The sequence below is a fragment of the Macaca mulatta genome, chromosome 5 (genome assembly GCF_049350105.2).
Source record: "Macaca mulatta isolate MMU2019108-1 chromosome 5, T2T-MMU8v2.0, whole genome shotgun sequence".
NCBI lineage: Eukaryota > Metazoa > Chordata > Mammalia > Primates > Cercopithecidae > Macaca > Macaca mulatta.
In genome coordinates this window covers 123,900,537-123,921,275 of record NC_133410.1, presented here as the reverse complement: position 1 = coordinate 123,921,275, position 20,739 = coordinate 123,900,537, and the positions used below count along the sequence as shown (strand labels likewise).

Genomic DNA, 20,739 nt, shown 5'->3' with positions numbered 1-20,739 from the left:
AGGAAACTGACTCAAGTTATACATCAGAATAAATTTCCGCTTTTTAAATTCATAAAGATCTGGTAAACAAGCCTCATTTGAAGTTTTATTTACAAAGCAAGTTACTTAAAACTTAACTGAAATAACTGGATCTTTTTTATGAGGGGGGAAAGCATTTGAACTTTACCAAAATACATTTGCAAAAGCTTGAAGCATTTTTCTACAATTTCAATTTTTTCCTTAAAATGTTTCTAAAGAAATATTTTACAAAATCTTTTCCACGAATTCTCTATCACAAAAAGCTGAAAGGTATAATTTTTAAAAGGTAAGAAAATTATGTATACGGCTTGATGTGTTTCAAAATTCTCTTTAAAATTATAGTTGAAGAAAAAAAGTCTTTCAATAAAAATGGTAATTCAATTATATTCCTTGGGGGGAAAATGTACTTTCTGTATTGTACAAAATCAAATAATATGGTGGCTTGAATTTATTTATTTATTTTTTTTGAGACAGAATCTCACTCTGTCACCCAGGCTGGAGTGCAGTGGCATGATCTCAGCTCACTGCAATCTCCGCCTCCGGGCTTCAAGTGATTCTCCTGCCTCAGCCTCCTCAGTAGCTGGTATTACAAGCATGTGCCACCATGCTTGGCTAATTTTTGTATTTTGAGTAGAGATGGGGTTTCATCATGATGGCCAGGCTGGTCTCAAACTCCTGACCTCAAGTGATGGTGGCTTGAATTTTTAATCATTGGTTTTTAAAAAACAAATATTACTTGTCTTAAGGCTATTTCTAATTATTGATCATGGTTTACTAAAATAAAATCACAGCTTCACTAATACACAAATTGTAAAATTGATTCTTTTCTATGCCTCTCGCTTGTCCATCCTCTGCAAGATTCCATCTTTATGAATTATCAGAGATCTGCCAACTGTACTAGAAATAAGAACATTTTAAGAATAGAAGTCTGTATTTTAATATATGTATAAGGCTCAAAATGTTCTCTTTCACACCATCACTGAAGTGGAAGACACTTTAAAGACCGTCCAAGCCCTATCACTGACCCACTCACAATTTTATGATAAAGAAAGATAAAGTGATCTTGCCAAGGACTAGATATTCACCTGGTTCCCAGTGAGTATTCTGTCACCTCTACCAATGGTCTGATGCCACAAATGTAAGTGGATTGTTAAAGGAGAGTATAAGTTTAGTCATTTATTACTATATATCTACTTAGCAACAACTGAAGTTGTCCAGTGACTAAGACCACAGGTTTACATACCCACCTAACTCATGGAAACATCCAATTCACCAACACTGATAATGGATGGACCTATGATACCACTTTTTCTAGTTACCCTTTATCCTTTCCTAGTCATGACTTCTCAGAATTCTTGGAGACTCCTCTTCCTCCTCTTCCTTGGAGAGTCTATAAGCCACTGCATTTATTTCCATGGCTTTCCTATAATCTTTTGGAAGGTAACTCTCACAACTGAATACCCGGCATTCACCTTTCCTATCAATTCCATGCTCACATGTTCAAACATCAATTTGACATTTGAATCCACTCATATACCCACAAGTTTTTCAAATTCAATATGCCCCCAGCTAAACAATGTATTTTTCTAAATAACTTCTTCATCCCTTACTCTTTTGCATTAAGGAAATGCCATCCACCAGTTGCTCAAGCAAGAAAACTGGGTTTTTTAGAACCGCCCGTCACTCAACTTCACCCCAGTCAATTCTACCTCCCAAATATACTTGGAATTATACCACTTCTCACCATCTCTGCAGCCATCAATACACCTCTGAGCTACTGCGACATTCACCCAATTGATCCTGCCTGTCTCCTCTCTTCCCCTTTTATTGTTCTTTTTCCACAAAGCAACCCTGATCCTTTTTTTTTTAGACAAAGTCTCACTATGTCCTCCAGGCTGGAATGCAGTGGCACCATCTGGGCTCACTGCAACCTCTGCCTCCTGGCTTCAAGCAATTCTCCTGCCTCAGCCTCCTGAGTAGCTGGGATTACAGGCACCCACCACCATGCCTGGCTAATTTTTGTATTTTTAGTAGACATGGGGTTTCACCATGTTGGTCAGGCTGGTCTCAAACTCCTGACTTCTTCATCTGCCCACTTTGGCTTCCCAAAGTGTTAAGATTACAGGTGTGAGCCACCATACCTGGCCCAGAGTGATCCTTTCTAAAAGTAAATCCAATCATATTAAAGCCCATCTACAGCCTCAGAAGGAAATTCAAACCTTGGACAGCGCACAAGGCTTTGCATGATATCATCTCTATTCATCTCTCTAAGGTCACCCCAGTCACTCTACCCTAGCTCCATGCCATCAGCTTCTCAATCCCCACTGATCTTTCTCAGTTCTTCAAAATGTAAAGTCTTTCCCACTTTGGGATAGGTGTTGGTTTCCTGGAATACTCTCCTTCCATCGGCTGTCTCCACCTTCTCAGGAGGCATTACTCTGATCACCTGAGAAGACTACTTATTTTCTATCGCTGCATTCTTTTGGCTTCTGTTACAGCAGTTTAGCTTTGGAAATATGCATCATATTAATTTGTTTACATCTTTATTATTTCCCCTATTAGACTAGAAGCAACACAAAAAAACTATCGATTTCACTTAACATTGCTAGCTCAGTGCCTGGCACATATTAGGTACCCAATAAATCTGCAATGAATGCATAACTAAATGGCCATCTATCCTTTTTAAGTGTGGCTATCTCTTTGTGGTTTGTAAAACCTTTTCAATGTTACACATGTGAAAAAGTTCTAAGAGGACTTTGTAGTGAAAAAAAGTCAAGTCTGTTTATCTGTTTCTCATCATGGCCTGAAAACACTAGTGGAGGAATTTAGTTAGCCTCAAGGTTTTAACAATACTTACCAAGCCAATTAAGTTGCTTTTCACTGATACAAAGTCTGGAAATTTATAGTGTAACAAAACTTTTATTCCATTTTTGCAAAATAAATTAGGCAACTGCATTGGCTTTTGCAACTTTGGATTACATTAATTCAAAACATATGCATTAAAACCTATACTATGTAAGTACTGTAGTAATAGGTATGCAAATGGGTGGGACATAAAAGTTGACTGACCTGAGATGCCTCCTCTCAAAGAGTATTGCTTCCTCCATTATTTGTTTCTGAAAGATTTAAAATTCCTTAGAACCTAATGTTTTCCTTAAAGATCTGTGCAAATCAAATCTTTTTAAATGCTATAAGACCTTTTCTCTAAATCTAATTCAGCATAAAACAATTGAATAGACATTTATTAAGTAGTTACTATATTCAATGAAGTGTAGAACCAAGTCAGCTTACTTTGTAAAGTTTATTTTTACTCTATCACATATCCAGGGAGGAAAAAAAGCGGAAGAAAATCCAGGGAAGCCAGGATCCACCTCATGGTCTTAAGTTTCCCCTCCTGCATTTGAACACCATAATTTTTCTGAAAATCTACCTGGTCAAAGGCCACCCTTATGAAATACTATATGTAAATGACCACTTTTATAGGAACTTCTTTGAAGTTTTAGGACAAAGGAAGACATGCTTGTCTGTCTCTTTTTCTCTCTCCTATATAATAGCATTTTCATCTCTCACAGCTCTTTCTAGAATGGATGCTCTGTTAACCAACTAATTAACTCTTTGTTTATATTAATCAGAATTCTTGAATCTTCTTCTAAAAGTGGTTCCTACAAATAGCAATAAATGCTGCTTTACAAAAATATACCCTGACAGAAGGCCAAAAGAGAATGGTGAGGATGAATTAAAACAGGGAAAAGAGTTGAAAGTTATTAGTTCTGAGGCCCTTACCTATTATTGACATGGCTGTACATGGCCATTCTATTTAGATCTATATCTTAAAGCAAGAATTGATCATTCAACAGCATCATCTTAGTTTCACAAAATGGAACTGTAAGGTAATGAGCTGTTCAGATCTATGATGTAATCCAGGGCTTTTCTAGTTCTTGAAATCTAGATACATACCCATTTGTTTGGGTGCAATTTACACTAAAAATAACTTTCTAAAACAGAGAAAATATTTAATTACCAGAAAAATGATTCTCATACAAAATGCATTACATAATGCTGTTAAAATTTATGGATCACATGGATTGTGTGAGTTTAAATTAATGGTTCTCAAACAGTGGCTGGTCCTCTGACCAACAGTATCAGCATTACCAGGTAACATGGTACAAATGATTAGACCCACCCCAGATCTACTAAGTGGCCTACAATCATGTACTGACAAGAATTTCATGGAATTCTGATCTAAACAATACTGAGGAGAGTGAAGGAGAATACAAAGAATACAATGGGACATTACTTTTATTTTGTTGTTGTTTTTGTTGAGACGGAGTCTCACTCTGTTGCCCAGGCTAGAGTGCAGTGGCACAATCTCAGCTCACTGTGACCTCCACTCATGGGTTCTAGCAATTCTCCTGTTTCAGCCTCCCGAGTAGCTGGCACTAGAGGCATGCTGCACAACAACGCCCTGCTAATTTTTTTGTATTTTTACTAGAGAAAGGGTTTCATCATGTTGGCCAGGCTGGTCTACAACTCCTGATCTCAGGTGATCCGCCTGCCCCAGCCTCCCAAAGTGCTGGAAATATAGGCGTGAGCCACCGAGCCCTGCTGGGATATTACTTTTAATGACAAAAACCATAATTACTTTTGTACCAACCTAATAAATAATATAGGAAGAAGTTAGTATAAATATTGGGGTTGGTTGCTGAGTCTGAACTTTAGATCTTAGAAGAAACTACTAAGCCTTTTTTGGCATTTCTAGGTTACTGAGTCTAGTTCTTCAGGGTCTGAGTGTGGAGGAGATTCAGTGTAATGCTGGGCTAGAAGGAAGGCAATCATTTATTTGCCTAGAGTTTTCCCCTAAACTCACTCAAAAATGAGAATCACAGAGTCAAGAGAATGGATAGGTGTGGAGCCAGCAGAATAGGGGGCTTCTGTTGAAAAACAACAGTGTCCTATGTAAAGAAGCCAGCATTCTGATGAAGTTCCTCCCTTAATTCTTCTTTCTACCCTAGAGAAGACATATCTATCAATTTCTGTTCATTTCTTAAGAAACTCCAGGTGATCTAAGAACCATGTATGTCACACAATTGTCATCTTCCTTTTACTTCAGTGAGAAAAAGAATGGAAGAAAGAAAAAAAAAATCCCCAAGATGGAAACAGAAGTACCAGCGTCAACTGCCCGAATGAAGAGAGGTGAAACCATAGATGCTCCATCCATTCCCCTGAGAACCATTCTTCTCTTCAGCATGTGGAAAATAAGAAGTGATCAGTGATTCCATACTCTTGGCTCACTGTAAGTTACAAGGGTTATTACAGCAATAATAAGAGTAATAACTGCCACCACCAGGTACTGTCGTGGCTCTCATATACCAAAAGTCCTCTGAAGTAAGTACTGACACCCTATCATCATTTTAATTAGGCTGACTCCTTTATCCAAAACAGTCATATGAAGATAAGACTAAAAGTCAGGGCCATTTGACTAAAAAAGTCCATGTTTTTCCACTTTGGTATTTTGTACAACAAAGAACAATACCTGGAAAGGTGAGATAAAATTTTTCATAAACAAAGCCAGAAAATAGGTAGTTTGTCTTCAGTGCCACTGATCTGTCACAAGCTCTTGCTTACAACATCCTGTCAAAATCTGAGCTCAGAAATAGATCTGATAAACCCTTTGGCAGTAGAAATTTAAATTTCATAAATAGACCTGTTTGGCTTAGAATAAGAGTATTTGTGAAGAATATCATCCCCCAAAACTGGTGTCAACAGTAATTTAATTGAGAAAACTGTCATTTCTAAAAATTATCAGTTAAAAATATTTCCCTTAAAAATATTGCCAGTGTTTGACTTAATACCTAAATGAACAATTCTTTAGGGCTTATTAAAGCTTAAAAACTTAATGTGTGCTGGGGTTAAAATCATGTCAGATCTTGCAATATCAATTCAAAACAAGTTTGTTTGATTCCATTCATATATTGGATCTCCTATCATATCAGGAAATCCTTATAAGCCCATATGCTTATAGAAGCAGATAATAAGCTACTAAAAGCTACAATGCTGCTTAGAAAATTTCTGTATCAGTGAACTGAACAGTTAAGTCATTGATAGTTTCAACGGTGCTTGATTTATTTACTTCCTGGATAGATTTCTTTAGAAAGGTAATTTGGTTTCTTACTACAAAACAATAACAAAATACATGATTAACCTATAAAGCTTCTGCAAAAACATTTCACATTAATGAGTTCCCTTAGAGAATTTATTTTTTCTGCCAAACTATCATTTAACAGTTCATTAAATATTAAACTTTTACTGAGTGCCAACCATTTTTCAGGCATTCAGGCTATAGAGTATCAACCTTCTGAGGTACTCACATTCTAGTTAAGAGAGCCATCTAACAAATAAACAGAAAGTACTATCATTTCTGAACTCAGAATTAGTAACTGGAATGAAATTATTAGTTTCTTCTAGACATTGTCACCTTCAATTTTCTGACCCCCACATAGCTAACAACATAACATAGTACTACCATACAGATGAAGCTTTACATCTCCAGCTTTAAATTTCATAAGATAACAAATTGCATATGTAATTATTAATAAAATGGCCTTAATTTTCCACAGCTGCTGCAAACCTGATTCAAGTCTTTAAGCCCCAAGGACCCTAGTCCCATATCCAAGCCTAGAGACTTCATTCATTAATGGTGAAATCAGCTTTCAATCACCATATGTAATAAGAAGTAATGGCTTCTATGTTCATCAAGGAATATCAAGTATGGAAAGTCACTATTTTGTTTCTTCGTTTCATTTTTCTTCTCATAAACTCACCTGCTCACAAGTAGCTAATCTAACGACTCTGTTGCTCAATCTCTCATTGTCCCCAAGATCATTCTCTGAGGGACTTCCAGGAAATGACAAAATGACAAACAGTGAATATCTCCTGGTCCAGTCCTTGGTCCCATGTGTTTTCTTATCTGTTTATCTCTTATGTCTCCCCAAGACTATGCTTTCTTAAATAAAAATGTCTCCACAACTGGTGAAATTAAGATGCCCTTAATACTCCTAATGTGGAAATATAGCATCTCTGAAGAGCATCAAATGAGTGCCATGCTGCCTCAAATCATCTTCCAAGACGGCAATAGCTGGCTTGACTTTCAATACTGTCCCTGTTTATACACATATTTGGAAGACAGAAAAGACTATTTTAGTTTACAATTGGGTAATGTATGGTTATCTTCTTTTCTCACTAATATTAGAGTGGCTATTCTAATTCATTAAAATAACTTACTACCAGCTGAGGCAGTGGCTCATACCTGTAATCTCAGCACTTTGATAAGCCAAAGTGGCCGGATCACTTGAGGTCAGGAGTTCAAGACTAGCTGGCCAACATACCAAAACCCTGTCTCTACTAAAAATATAAAAATTAACTAGGTGTGATGACACACACCTGTAATCCCAGCTACTTGGGAGGGCGAGGCAGGAGAATTGCTTGAACCCAAGAGGTAGAGGCTGCAGTGAGTGGAGATCATGCCACTGCTCTTCAGCCTGGGTGACAGAGTGAGACTCCATCTCAAAAAATTAAAAAAAAATTAGAAAACCAACAACTTAGCACGGATTTTTGGGTTGCTTAATGGCTGGGACAGTATACAGACACAAATTTGGAACAAACAGATGATAGTTATAATATTAATATTATTGCACTAACTCTATCACCTATTTTTGACAACTATTTCTATTTGATACAGTTCATTAAATATTAAACTTTTATTAAGTACCAACCATTTTTCAGGCACTCGGGTTATAGAGTATCAACCTTCTGAGGTACTCACATTCTAGTTAAGAGAGCCATGTAAAACAAATAAACAACAACAACAAAAACAGTACAACAATAACAAACAGTAGTTAAAGTGCGATCAGGTGCTACGAGAGTTCAGTGCTGTAGAAGTTGAAAAATGGCAGAGAGTAATTGCCTGGCAGCCTAGGCCGTTTCAGCCAATGGGAAATCATCTAAAAAGTATCACTGAAACATTTACTTTTTAATAACTATTAGATTCCCTAAGTAAACATGTACTATTCTTTGGTGGATTATCTGCTAATAAAATTAATAAAAATTAAAATAACTTTCTAATTAGGTGTCATTATTTCATTCACATTTAATATTTAAAGGATCTATGTGGCCAGGAGTAGTGGCTCAGGCCTGTAATCTCAGCACTTTGGGAGGCCGAGGCGGGCAGATCACAAAGTCACGAGATCGAGACCACCCTGGCTAACATGGTGAAACCCCATCTCTACTAAAAATATGAAAAATTAGCTGGGTATGGTGGCACCTGCTTGTAGTCCCAGCTACCTTAGAGGCTGAGGCAGGAGAATCACTTGAACATTGTGGGCAGAGGTTGTAGTGAGCCGAGATCATGCCACTGCACTCCAGCCTAGGTGATAAGAGCGAGAGATTCCATCTCAAAAGAAAAAAAAAAAAAAGAATATATTCAAATAGGGGCCTGTCTACAGACCTCCTTCTTGATCAAAGCATTTTTATTTTTTGATCTTTGTCCATGTTCTCTACTGGCCTGCAATGATAGAGTAGGTAAACCACTATATGAATGTGATCCAACCCAGAATTCTTCCCCTTAGTCCACCATCGTTTAAAGACTCCTATTAGAGGCAGCCAGGTAGTAGATGATAAGTTGTTTTTCCAGGCAGATTTCTAACATGCATTTTAAAATGATTTCTACTATCAAGGCACACAATTTCTTCACTCTACACTGACACAACATTTTGTAATCAAAAGCATTTGAATTTAGGCTGATTTAGTTTATCAAATCTCTGAAGCATAATTAAGAGTCCATATGTTTTCATTTGACTTGAGTATTAAGCACTGACAATCTTTGAGAGATATAAAACAAATAAGATTCAAAAAACTGCTGTCTCTGCATGGTTTTATACAAAATTATAAGTAAGTAAATGACTAAAATGAGTGACAAGAGATGCAATCACCTTGGAAAAACACCTAATAAACAGCAAAAGAACCCACATTACACCTGACTTTGCCACAGACTATCTGTGTGGTCTTTGATGAAGTCTTTGTACCTACTATGTGAAAAATGGATGGACTATTCACTATCTCTATTCTACCTACTTTAAAGGAAAGAATAAATAAAATGAATGGAGCCAAACTATATGCTCTCTACAGGATTTCCTTAGGATCAAACATTGTGAAAGCTTATTTAAAATGTCCATTATAAATTTTCTCCACCCTTTCACCCCAGGTTGTGAAATTCAGTCCCACTGTCCAATCATTTACAGACATCTGGAAAACCTAATCTATGCTCAGTGTAAGATACCAAGGCAATTAACAATTAAGCTGCTATATGTGAATCATGTGTTCTATGCAGCTACTTTTCGGGCCCTCCTGTGTTATTGTCACAACAATGCCCTGTAAATAATACAGGCATTTGAGAAACTCAATAACTTTCAGAATTAAAAGGTACAGTTTATTATTTCAAATAAATCTAGCAGAAAAATCTCACTGGGAACACACATTCATAAGCACATAAAACCACACCAGAATAAGGAATACCCGAAAGAGTACTGCACATCATTCTTCAAAATACTCTCTGCTCAAAAACTATAAATAACATTCTGAAATGAAAACAGTACTTCACAATGATAACCTAAAAGACTTCCTGTAATAATAATACACGTATCTATGTCCACATACTATATATAACACATGCACACATGCCATGTCTGTGCGTGCAACCAAACTAAATGGCACAAAGCAAACTTAGTAAATGAAAAACGCATTTCAAAAGAACCACCACAAATAGCCCAGAGGAAAAACAAGAAAGAAGTCCACAAAGAAAGTCAAGCCAATGTCAAATGAGAAATTATGGCAAATTAAAGGATATTTTGAGTAATACCTTATGTCGAGCACCAAAAACCACTAAAAAGATGCTTTTCATGTAAAACAAAATAGTGACACTAGTAAGGAAATCTGTGTGCAGAGGAATCCACGAGAGAAAAAAATGCTTGGATGGTAGAAAAAAAAAAATTCCCACATGCTATGCATCTTTTTGAAAGGTAGAGTATTGAAAATAAAACATATTTTCCTATACTTATACTGCGTCATTCAAGTTGCTGCAACTCGAGACAAATGTACAGCAGGAACTGGAAGGAAAGAAAAGGCAATCAGGACATTCTTTTTCTTTTTTTTACAGGGTCTTACTCTGACAACTAGGCTGGAGTCTAGTGGTGTGATCTCGGCTCACTGTAGCCTCGACCTCCTGAACTCAAGTGATCCTCCCACCTCTGCCTCTTGAGTAGCTGGGACTACCAACATGTGTCACCGTACCCAGCTAATTTTTATTTTTTGTAGAGACAAGGTTTCACTATGTTATTGAGGCTGGTCTCAAATTCCTGGACTCAAGTGATCCTCCTGCCTTGGCCTTCCAAAGTGCTGGGATTACAGGCATGAGCCACCATGTCTGGCTCCTTTTCATCATATACTTCTTCAATCAACTGACTGAAGAAGAGAGATAGCACCCAGATGAAAAACAAAGGGAGCTGGCAGAAGGGTAGTGTTCTAGTTGGGAAAAGATGACGACCTAGAGAGAACAAGGAAGATTTGTGTAACATTTTAAATGACTCAGTTAAGGAAAAGACACACCTGATTACCAAATTTTTCAGAAGCTGCTTCTAAAATCTGATGTTAGCTACCTTTAGGAAGGTGACTCTGACAGAGAAGGTTTGAGGATTCAAAACGAGCTTGGATAAATTCATGAATGGCTAAGATAAGCTGAGATTAATCCCTATCCTTTACAGTTGACGTCAGAGAGAACAAGTGTGCCCTCACAGCCTACAGTGGCTGCATATATTTGAAATGTTGTGGGTGTACAGGCCATTTCTATGTTTCCATGTTACATGAAGTATATCAATATATTATTTATTAAATATAACTCTAATGGCCATATTAGAAAAGCCTACAGGTTGTATATTTCTAATCACCTTATTGCCTCATGACAAAATTCAGTCATGTGATTGTCCTCATCTATATTAGAAAATCTGGCTTTACTCTTCACCGAGGCACTGACAGAACTTTTAGTATGTAGTACCAGAGTTAGAAATCAATAATTTAGCAAAATTGTTTTGAGTGGCTATATCCAGAGGTAGGATTAAAAGTAGTTTGAATAGGGAGAGTCCTGCAACAAGCCCTACACTTTCTAGTAAATGGGATTTGATGTTGAGGTTAAATTGAGAGATTCAATCTGAGGTTAGAAAACTCACTACAACAATAGGTATGTGTATGGCTTCTGCTAGTGTGGGATACTTAATAAAAAACAAGGATGGTGAACAGAATACCAAGGGATTTACTGATGGCTCAACCAATAAAAAGAATTTAAGTTTGACATAGAGAACAGAGTTTCTTAAAGTTCCATTGATTCCATCATTAAAATGAAATTGCAATAGAGTATGCTTTCCTCAAAACCATTACATGTACTTACTAGCTTAAGTTAACCGACTCCCTACTTTGACGGAAGTTACCACCTCACTTTCATTACTGGACATAAACTAGTGGTAGTAACCTCCCAGAGAAGAACCTCTATTCACTTGTTTTATATTTACTTGAGTTCACTAAACCGAAGCTAAACATATATACCTGTAATTGTGCTATTTGGGGTAGAACCGAGGGGATTTTGTGTGTAATTAAAGGTAAAAATCACTTATACTCATTAAAACTAACCAATTCACTATATTCTCCTCACATACTATAATTATTACTTAATCAGAAAACTACTTCCCAGCCAGTCTATTGACTATATGGCAGAGCGGTCTCTTCAGTATTACAGAAATGCTCATTCAAAGCAGAAATGTTTCCCAGGCAAGTGGTGGACCCAAATAAAGGGACTTTGGAGGCCCCATGTCCTAATCACCTTTTAGAGTACTGTATATATACAATAACAAATCGTATCACTTCCAAAAGTCAAAATTTACTTTTACATTAAAAAAGAATTACCAAGGAATTCAGCAAACCTACTTCTGGTAGTGGGCTGGCCGGTTTGGTTAGGATTCCTCCTACATAAACAACATTAGGCAGAGTGGGTCTTGGGAATTCCAGTGCTACATCAGTACACAGCATCCACAGGCTGGACCCATGAACCAAATCATACATGGACTTCTCCGGCAGCAGGTTGTACTTCTGCATTATCCTTTCGTATTTGGGAAGAACCAAAAAGCTGACCCCTAATCTGGAAATGAGGTAAACACCGGTATTTTTCATTCTTTGCAGCAAGTTCATGCGGTCTGTGAGGAGTGAGTTAAACTCTGGGACGTATGCTAATGGAGCAGGAGCACCCACTTCAGCAGGATACCAAAGGCCAGTGGAAAAGACAGCATATTTAACTCCTAAAAGATGAGCTATCACAAATCCACACATATCATTAGGGTCCACCAGCAGCAGGTCAAACTTTTCTTTCTTCAGACCCTGGATCAGGGCATGGTTGCCAACCATCATGTCACAGTTCTTAGTATAGTGATCCAGTATGTCAAACAGTTCAATTGCTGTCAATCTCCCAGAGAAAATATTCCGCATCTTGGACTGTAGGAAAGCATCTGAGGTGGTACTGTTAAAGATCCCTGGGTAGCGCTGCAGGCTGTAATGATTAGATGGGGCGATGTCTCTGCCTTCAGAGAGGAGGAACACTGTATGGTGGCCTCTCTCGTGCAAGGCTGAGGCTAGCGTCTTGAAAATGTACATATGGCTTTCAAACATAATTGGCGGCACGATGATGATTTTGGCAGCCTTCACTATCCCAACAGCACTCCACAGGAGCATGAAATATGGAGTGTAAGACTTCATAGCTGTAACAACAACCAGAAAACAACTTAAAACAAAATACAATGCTCACCATTCAAAACAAGCAGTCACAAAGCATTTTTCCCCAAAAACATCTGATCTAATACTTTGTCTAAAAAAAATTCACTATTAAAAATTATCCTGACAATTGTTCTAATTACCGCCTTATTTTTGAAAGATCAATTATGTTTAAGTATAGAAGTGAAAGCAAAGTTGACATAAACTGAAATATATTAAAAATGGATCTATTTGGGAAGAAAACTGCATTAGTTAACTATTTTCAAACATTTGAAATAACATTTTGATAAGGTTGAATAACACATAATATATCTTTTTGGAAGGAGATCTATGAAATATCTATGGAACATCTGTTCATCTTCTAACTGATTATCATTGTTAATCCCAGGAAGAAGAGCTGACCTTTTTAATTTCCAGGTATATAAGCATGTGCCTCTTATTTAAATCATTTTAATTAAACAGTTACATTTGCAGTTATAATCAAGGCATACCAAAGAAAGATTGTTTTAGAATATAATTATTTTGAATGGTAGTTTGGTGATTCTGCAGAAAAGACTTTTTTCCAGAAAAAAAAAAGATCTTTAACATATATTTTCCCTTTACCTAAATACCATAAGTATTTAGGTAGCAATCTATATTTATGTATCCTAGCAATCTCTATTTATGTAATCTAGGTCAATTTGCTGATACATTTCAGGGCATTATGTAAAAGAGAAACTTATAATAGAAAAACTCAAGAGGGTTAATAGATCTCAGTAAATACTTATTAAAAAAGGACTGATGAATGATTATGTCTCAGATTACACTTGCTATGTTGTACCTTTAACTCAGGTGCAAATGTCAAGTCAGATGATGCCTGTACACTTGAGGGCTGGTACTTCTCCTACTTTTTCATGTTAATAGATATGTGTAATAAAGTTGTCTTCTATTGTTTTTAGAGATAAATATACTATACATGGGGACCATAGAGTGTGCAAATACACCCACTAACCTATTCAATATAACTAATTCTTAGACTCTAAATTAGACCCCCAAATAGATCTAAACAATCACTCAAGCCAACTGGACACATTTCAAAAATCTCAAATTAGATTTATACACACATCACCAAACTGATATCTATTTTTACCCCTTAAAATACATTAACCCTCCTATTTGCATAATTCCTACCATCTAAATGCAATTTTAACAACTATACCTTCTCAACATTCAAACACTGCAAGCAACCTAAAGAAACCAATAGCAGGCAACTAATGGATTCTTCCAATAACAAGTGTGAACTCTAAAATACATATATATCCAGATGTTTCTTTCCTCTCCTACTCTAAGGAAAGTTTCAAACTATTTGAAAGTTGAAATTATACCATTAAGAATAAGTAAAAGTAATGCATATTACAAACATATAATATAAATGTCACTTACATTATTATAAGGGCTTAAAAATAATTAACTTTGGAGAAGATACTGATTCTATAGTAAGTTTACTCTACAATTACAAGATCAGTAAAGAAAGAAAATTAAGGGGCCTATCTTAGAAAAACCTTCCAAATCTTTATTCTACTGTACTGCCTCACCTATGTATCTCTCCAATGTTGCCTTCTCAAAAATCTGAAGAAGGAAAAATGAGAGATTTTACAAGGAAATATTATCAACTCCAGGGATGAGACTAATGCCAATACAGGTAGGTGTTCCAGCAGCTACTGCCCACTGCTGTCACTTCTTGCATATTGGAGAGGAGACTACTTGATGACGGAACAATGGTAGAAAACTGCTCTCCCCACTGGGTTCTGAATCTAGCTGAGCAGACCACAGGCATACTCTGTTCAGCTACAGTTAAAACTACTTAATCTATCATAAGTAACTTAAAAATGATCATAGAGAACAAATCCTTTCACTGTGTTTTTGTTTAATTCTTCCTTTTTAATATTTTATTTCAGTAATTACTAAAAAGTAAAAAGAAATTGCATAATTTTTTAATGAACAACTGCTTATATTTTAGAATAGCACTGTCAAAGAGAACTTTCTGTAATGTCAAATATGTTCTATGTCCTCACTGTCCACTATAGTATCCCCTATCCATGTGTGGCTACTGAACAGTTGAAAATGTGGCTGGTATGACTGAGGAACTGAAACAAATATTATGTAGTTTTGCTATATGTTGCTAGTGGCTACCATACTAGAATAAAGTTTTAAAGTATACAGATTCTAAAAGTTACTGTTCAGAAATACGAATACTCATGTGACAAAATACCATCTAAAAATCATACCTACTAGTTTTTCATACATCTCCATTTAACAATACTGATTACCGAGAGAGCTATCATTTACACAAGCATGACATTCTACTGTTAAAACACAAAATTAAACAGCACTTTAATCTCATAAACACCACTGTACAGAATGACTAACACAACTAGCAACAAACACTGAGATTCTTGCTAGTCTATAATTACTTGACTATGTCTACTGAAAACATGATTTTCTGACATAATTATTGTATCATATCCTAATTTTAATATTTTGCTTTTAAAACCTTTACAGTTAGGGGTTTCACTTACAAGGTAGGATACCGTACCATAATTTCTTACCAAAATATAAGCACTTACAATATCTGTTCATCAAAATAATCAAATAAGCATTCATTGATTCATACATTGGTACTGAAGTACCTGATGCTACACAAAAATGTTTACAGTTTAATTATGACCCATCATTTTCAATATATGACTTATGGTAGCACTTGACATTTAAAATGCCAACAATACGGATTTTTTAATAGAAGGTTAAAAAATGCTATGTCTATAGTTTTTTGCATAATAACACCAGGACAGGGTTGAATGAGACTTTAAAGGTTAAATGAGATTTTAAGTGTAGTAACAGCCAAGCAATCAACTAAAGCATGAATCTACTCTTACCAATGCTTGTCAAACCTGAAGGCTAGTGACAACTGAAAATTTCCCCTATTATTTTTATTATTTAACATACTTCTCAATGTAATAAGAAATAAAGGAGGTGTAAAGATGAGAAATCAGGAAACAAGACTTACTGAGTATTAAAAGATTTTCTTCACAGGAAACTCTAAAGAATTAACAAGGCAAACTAGTAAGAAAGGTCAAGATTCCCAGTTACCACATACGCCTCCCCCAACAGCTTTGATCACCAGAAATAAGTATTTACATGTTAATCTATTTATTTTTCAGAAAGACACTGGGAGTTATTCAAAAATAATACCCCAAATGACAGAAATCTTTATTTTTATGAAGCTTGCATTCTATTGGAAAGAGAGAGAAAATAAAGAAAATAAACAAAAGTACATACTATATAGCCATTTGAAAAATATTACCAAAATAAAAAGACTTTCTATATCCATTTCTTAAATATAAAAATTTTAGCTGTTGATTTTAATTAACTTAAGAACCTGAATGTTCTATTTGGTTTGAGACTATAAAAAAAATTAAGGAAGTATTTATCGGTATTTTAATGTGGTTTTGTTGTTGTTGTTGTTGTTGTTGAACAGATTTCTTTTTTAATATAATGACTGTGTACATGGGCAACTGAAAATACGGAAAATCCCCAAATTAATGTTTTAACAAATTACAAGCTGTTACTAAAGACCATATGCCTGGATTAAAAAAAATAGTCCAATAGATGACGTCTCTCATTCAACCTAACAGTTTAACCAATTTCTCTTTTCATAAAAGTTGCACATTACAGTGGTATAAATTTATCTTTTTTAACACTTCACATAAAAACATGTGCACCCTCTCCTTCTACATTTAATCATTAGCAGTCTCTAAAATGGTAAAATAAAATTGAATTTATATTAGCAAATGAAAGTGCAAGTTTGTACAGCTAGGCTCAGCAGCAAAAGTGAAGAAGAAGAATGAAAGATGAAAAGCTGACAGATGCCATGCAGAGCAAGGACTTCCATGAAGGTCCATGTCCTGTGTGCCAAACACAGTCAACATTCCATCATTTTCTCATCGCTCTTAAACGAGCAAAACCAAATTCTTTTTCTATTGAAAGAAATATTAAATCTTTATTTTCCCCAACATAATTTGTGATCAGATAAGGCAAAGATAAGTCCACCATCACTGGGGATAGCACCAACATACAGACTTCAGAAATAGCCCTGAATCATCAGTAACATTCTCTCGTGGTAACATCAGAAGGAATGCAGCTAACAAATTAAATCTGTAATGTTGTCACATTGTTCTAATTTATTTGATTAGTTTATCTGGAAAAACTTTATAAATACATTATGTAAGAGAGCAGTAAATTATTTTCTTGCTTTGAAAAAATAAAGATTTTTCATATTTTAAAACATTTTAGTCTGCTTTTGCAAAAGGAGTTGCAAGAAAAACGTGACAGCTGGGTTTGCAGAATGTCCATGTACAAGTTGTATTTATAAGAACCTGGTAATCTGCCTATAATTTGCTTCTACAAATAGAGCTCTTTGCAATAATATTTAAACAAACGGGCTTAAACTCTTCCCCTATTCATTCTACTTGTAGAGCAAAGAGGTACTTATTTTTCAAGTATTATAAAAGGTAAAATTTTTTTTGCCAATTTTACATTTTAAGCTTTCAAGACCAAAAAAATCATGCCTAGTCAGCCCATTTCTTTTATAATCAAATTCTCTTGTCTTTTAAAGAATGCAGAAAAATATTGATTGCAAAGAAGGAGCACACTGGAAAAAGCCATTTTAAAGTATTGAAGAATGAGGCGTATTTCTTTTTTCCTATTGATGAAAATTATTAGAAAAGCTATCCAGTCTGTCGTCTTTAGCTAGTTTTAACAAATATTTTCAAAATGATGACCAAGAACTCTTTAAATACAGAAATAAATGTTGAATTTCATCAACAGTGTAACTGTTTTCTGCATCTAAAGTTTACACGTTTGTTCAGAAGGAAATACAAAGAATGTTAAAGGGAATCAATATTATACTCATTATTTAATCATTCGTTATTTTGAACTTGTTCAGTAACTTACTATGTAAGAATTATAAAACTTCTGAGAAACCAAAGAAAACATGCCTAAGAACTGTGTATAATATAGACATAAAATGTTCTCAAATATAGTACAGACCTAAAACTATCATGAACTCCTAGTAACAAATCCCTTCAAAGGTAACAAAATGATTCTCAAGTCTATCTGAAAAATGAAATTGTAAACAAGCAAGAAAATATGGGAAACTGAGGAATAATCAGTAGGCTTGCATTTTCAGTTACTAAAATATACTACAATGTTACATTAAAATAAAGTTAAATCAAAATAATCTAGTGATGGTAGAAGAAGAAAGTTGGACCAATGCCAAAAAGAAGGCCCCAAATATGTACATATGTTTGTGATGTTTGCATATAGTATGTATTGTACATGAATATATATTACAGTAAACATTGACATTTCAAATCAGTGGAGAATGAGCAAATCATTCCAATAACCGGATTGCTCACTTTTTAAAACTTTGAAAAGAAGTTGGGAACTTATTTCAAACCATGAAACAAAACAAATTTCAGACCAGTTCAAGAGTTAAATAAAATAAATAAATAAATCTACAAAATAATAGAAAAGTTAGTGAAAATGTGTAGTAATTAAGCAGGGAAGAGTTTTCTAAATCAAAATCTCAAACAACAATCTAAATGTAGACACTGACAGACTCGAATACATTAAAAATGTAGGGACATCAAGAGAAGGAGAAGACAAGCCACAGATTAGGAGAAGTTATTTGGAAAAAGGTATGTCTGATAAAGGAGTGTTATCCAAAATACACGAAGAGCTCTTAAAACTCAACAATTTTTTAAAAACCCAATTTTTAAAAAATGGATCAAAGGCCTTCACTGACACCACACCACAAAATGTAGACAGGTGGCAAATAAAGATATGCTCTATAACAAATCTCATTAAAGAAATGCAAATTACAACTATGAAATACCATTATACACCATTAAAATGGTCAAAATCCAGAAAGCTGACATATTGCTGACAAGGATGTGGAGCAACAGGAACTCTCATTCATTGTTAGTGGAAATGCAAAATGGTACAGTCACTTTGGAAGACAGTGTGGTTGTCATACAAAACTAAACATATTCTTATCACACTCCTACAATCATGCTCCTCAGTATTTACCCAAAGAAGATAAAAAATGTCCACATTAAAACCTGCACACAGATATTTATAGCAGCATTACCAAATTGACAAAACTTTGAAACAACCAAGTAGGTGAATGAATTAATAAACTGGTATATCAGACAATAGATTATATTTAGTGCTAAAAAATGAAATGGGCTATTAAGCCATGAAAAGACATGGAGGAACCTTAAATGCATATTACTAAGTAAAAGAAGTCAATCCGAAATAGCTACATACTATTATGTTGGCACAAAAGTAACTGTAGTTTTTGCCATTACTTTTAATGCTTTTTGCCCAATCTAATATATAATTTTACACCAACCTAATATATGATTCCAACTATGAAGACATTCTGGAAAAGGCAAAAATACAGAGCTCACAACAAGATTAGTGGTTGCCAAGGGTTAGCGGGTAAGGGAGAGACACACAGAAAAGCACAGAGGATTTTTAGGGCAGTGAAACTGCTATGTATGATACTATAACGGTGGATATATGTCATTATACATGCATCCAACCCCATTAAATGTACAACACCAAGAACGGACACTAATATAAACTATGGACTTTGGATGATAACAATGGGTCAGTGTAGGTTCATTGACTGTAATAAATGTACCACTCCAGTGCAGAATATCCATATTGCAGGAGTTTGTGCATGTGAAAAAAGGGAATACTTGGGAAGTCTCTGTATTTTCTACTCAATTTTTCTGTGAACCAAAAACTGCTCTAAAATTAAAGTTAATTAATTGTTTTAAAAGGCTTTCATGCAAGCAGCCCATAATATTTATCTTGGAGTTTTATATAATTATATAAGTATCTTATTTTCATTATATAATTTATTATAATTAGAAAAGGTAATATAATTATCTTATATTTTAATATAATTATGTTATTATAACAGCCTACATTATTTATATTAAAGCAATCTGAAAAATATTCAATAGAAAGAAAACTAAGCAATACAAATAAAATATGAAGACATATCAAATGCACCATAAACAAATATAATGACAAATGATATCCTAGAAATACAACCTGCAACATACATAATAGATACTTAACTTCCTTAAGTATTCTCCCGAATTCATTTAGTGCAGGAGAGGATTATTACCATCTGCAAATCTTGAAGATATGTTAAATTCTCAACAACTGGGATTGATTAAATAGACTGTCATTCATTCATATAATGCAGCCACTAAAATAATCTTATAAAAAGAATACGGCATAACATATTCAAGATTTAATGTTGACTGAAAATTAGGATACTAAACATTATACATATCATGGAGCACTTTGCAAAATATATACATGTGTACATATATGGGAATGGTACTTGCCAAAATAGTATGATTTTTCTCTGGATAGTGTGAATTACAAGGGTTTTAACTTTTTCCTTCTATGTATTCACAAAGGAATTCACAGTGGGCATGTGTTACTCTTACTGAAATAAAAATACTATTTTAAAGTAACATATGATAAAAAATACCTCATTCACAATAACAATAAAGGGTACAACATACCTTTTACATTACCAATATAGACTATTTGTTGGCTATAACATGGCCAGACTTCCCCTGAAGATAGATACACAGGAATATTTTCTAAATGTATAGAAACACTTTTGTTTTCATGAAAGAAAATATTCTAAAATAGTTCATCTTTCCCATGTTATAAATAGACTGATGGGTTTCTTTCAGATCCCACTGGATGATTTGTTGTGTTTTG

General features: G+C 34.9%; 1 protein-coding gene across 11 annotated transcripts in view; it reads right to left on the bottom strand.

Moving 5' to 3' along the window:
- Positions 1–20,739, bottom strand: part of UGT8 (UDP glycosyltransferase 8) — a 159,328-nt gene that overhangs the window by 118,628 nt on the left and 19,961 nt on the right. For 6 of the 11 annotated variants that reach the window (XR_013417542.1, XR_013417546.1, XR_013417541.1 and 3 more), the window contains exon 2: positions 12,046–12,869. Coding sequence is in view for 4 of the 11 variants with exons in the window: in XM_078002695.1 (XP_077858821.1) it covers positions 12,046–12,867 (822 nt within the window). In the remaining 7 variants the exon portion in view is untranslated. Of the gene's footprint in view, positions 1–12,024; positions 12,870–20,739 lie in introns of all 11 variants that reach the window. The other 5 variants (XR_013417544.1, XR_013417540.1, XR_013417543.1 and 2 more) reach the window with 1 other exon arrangement.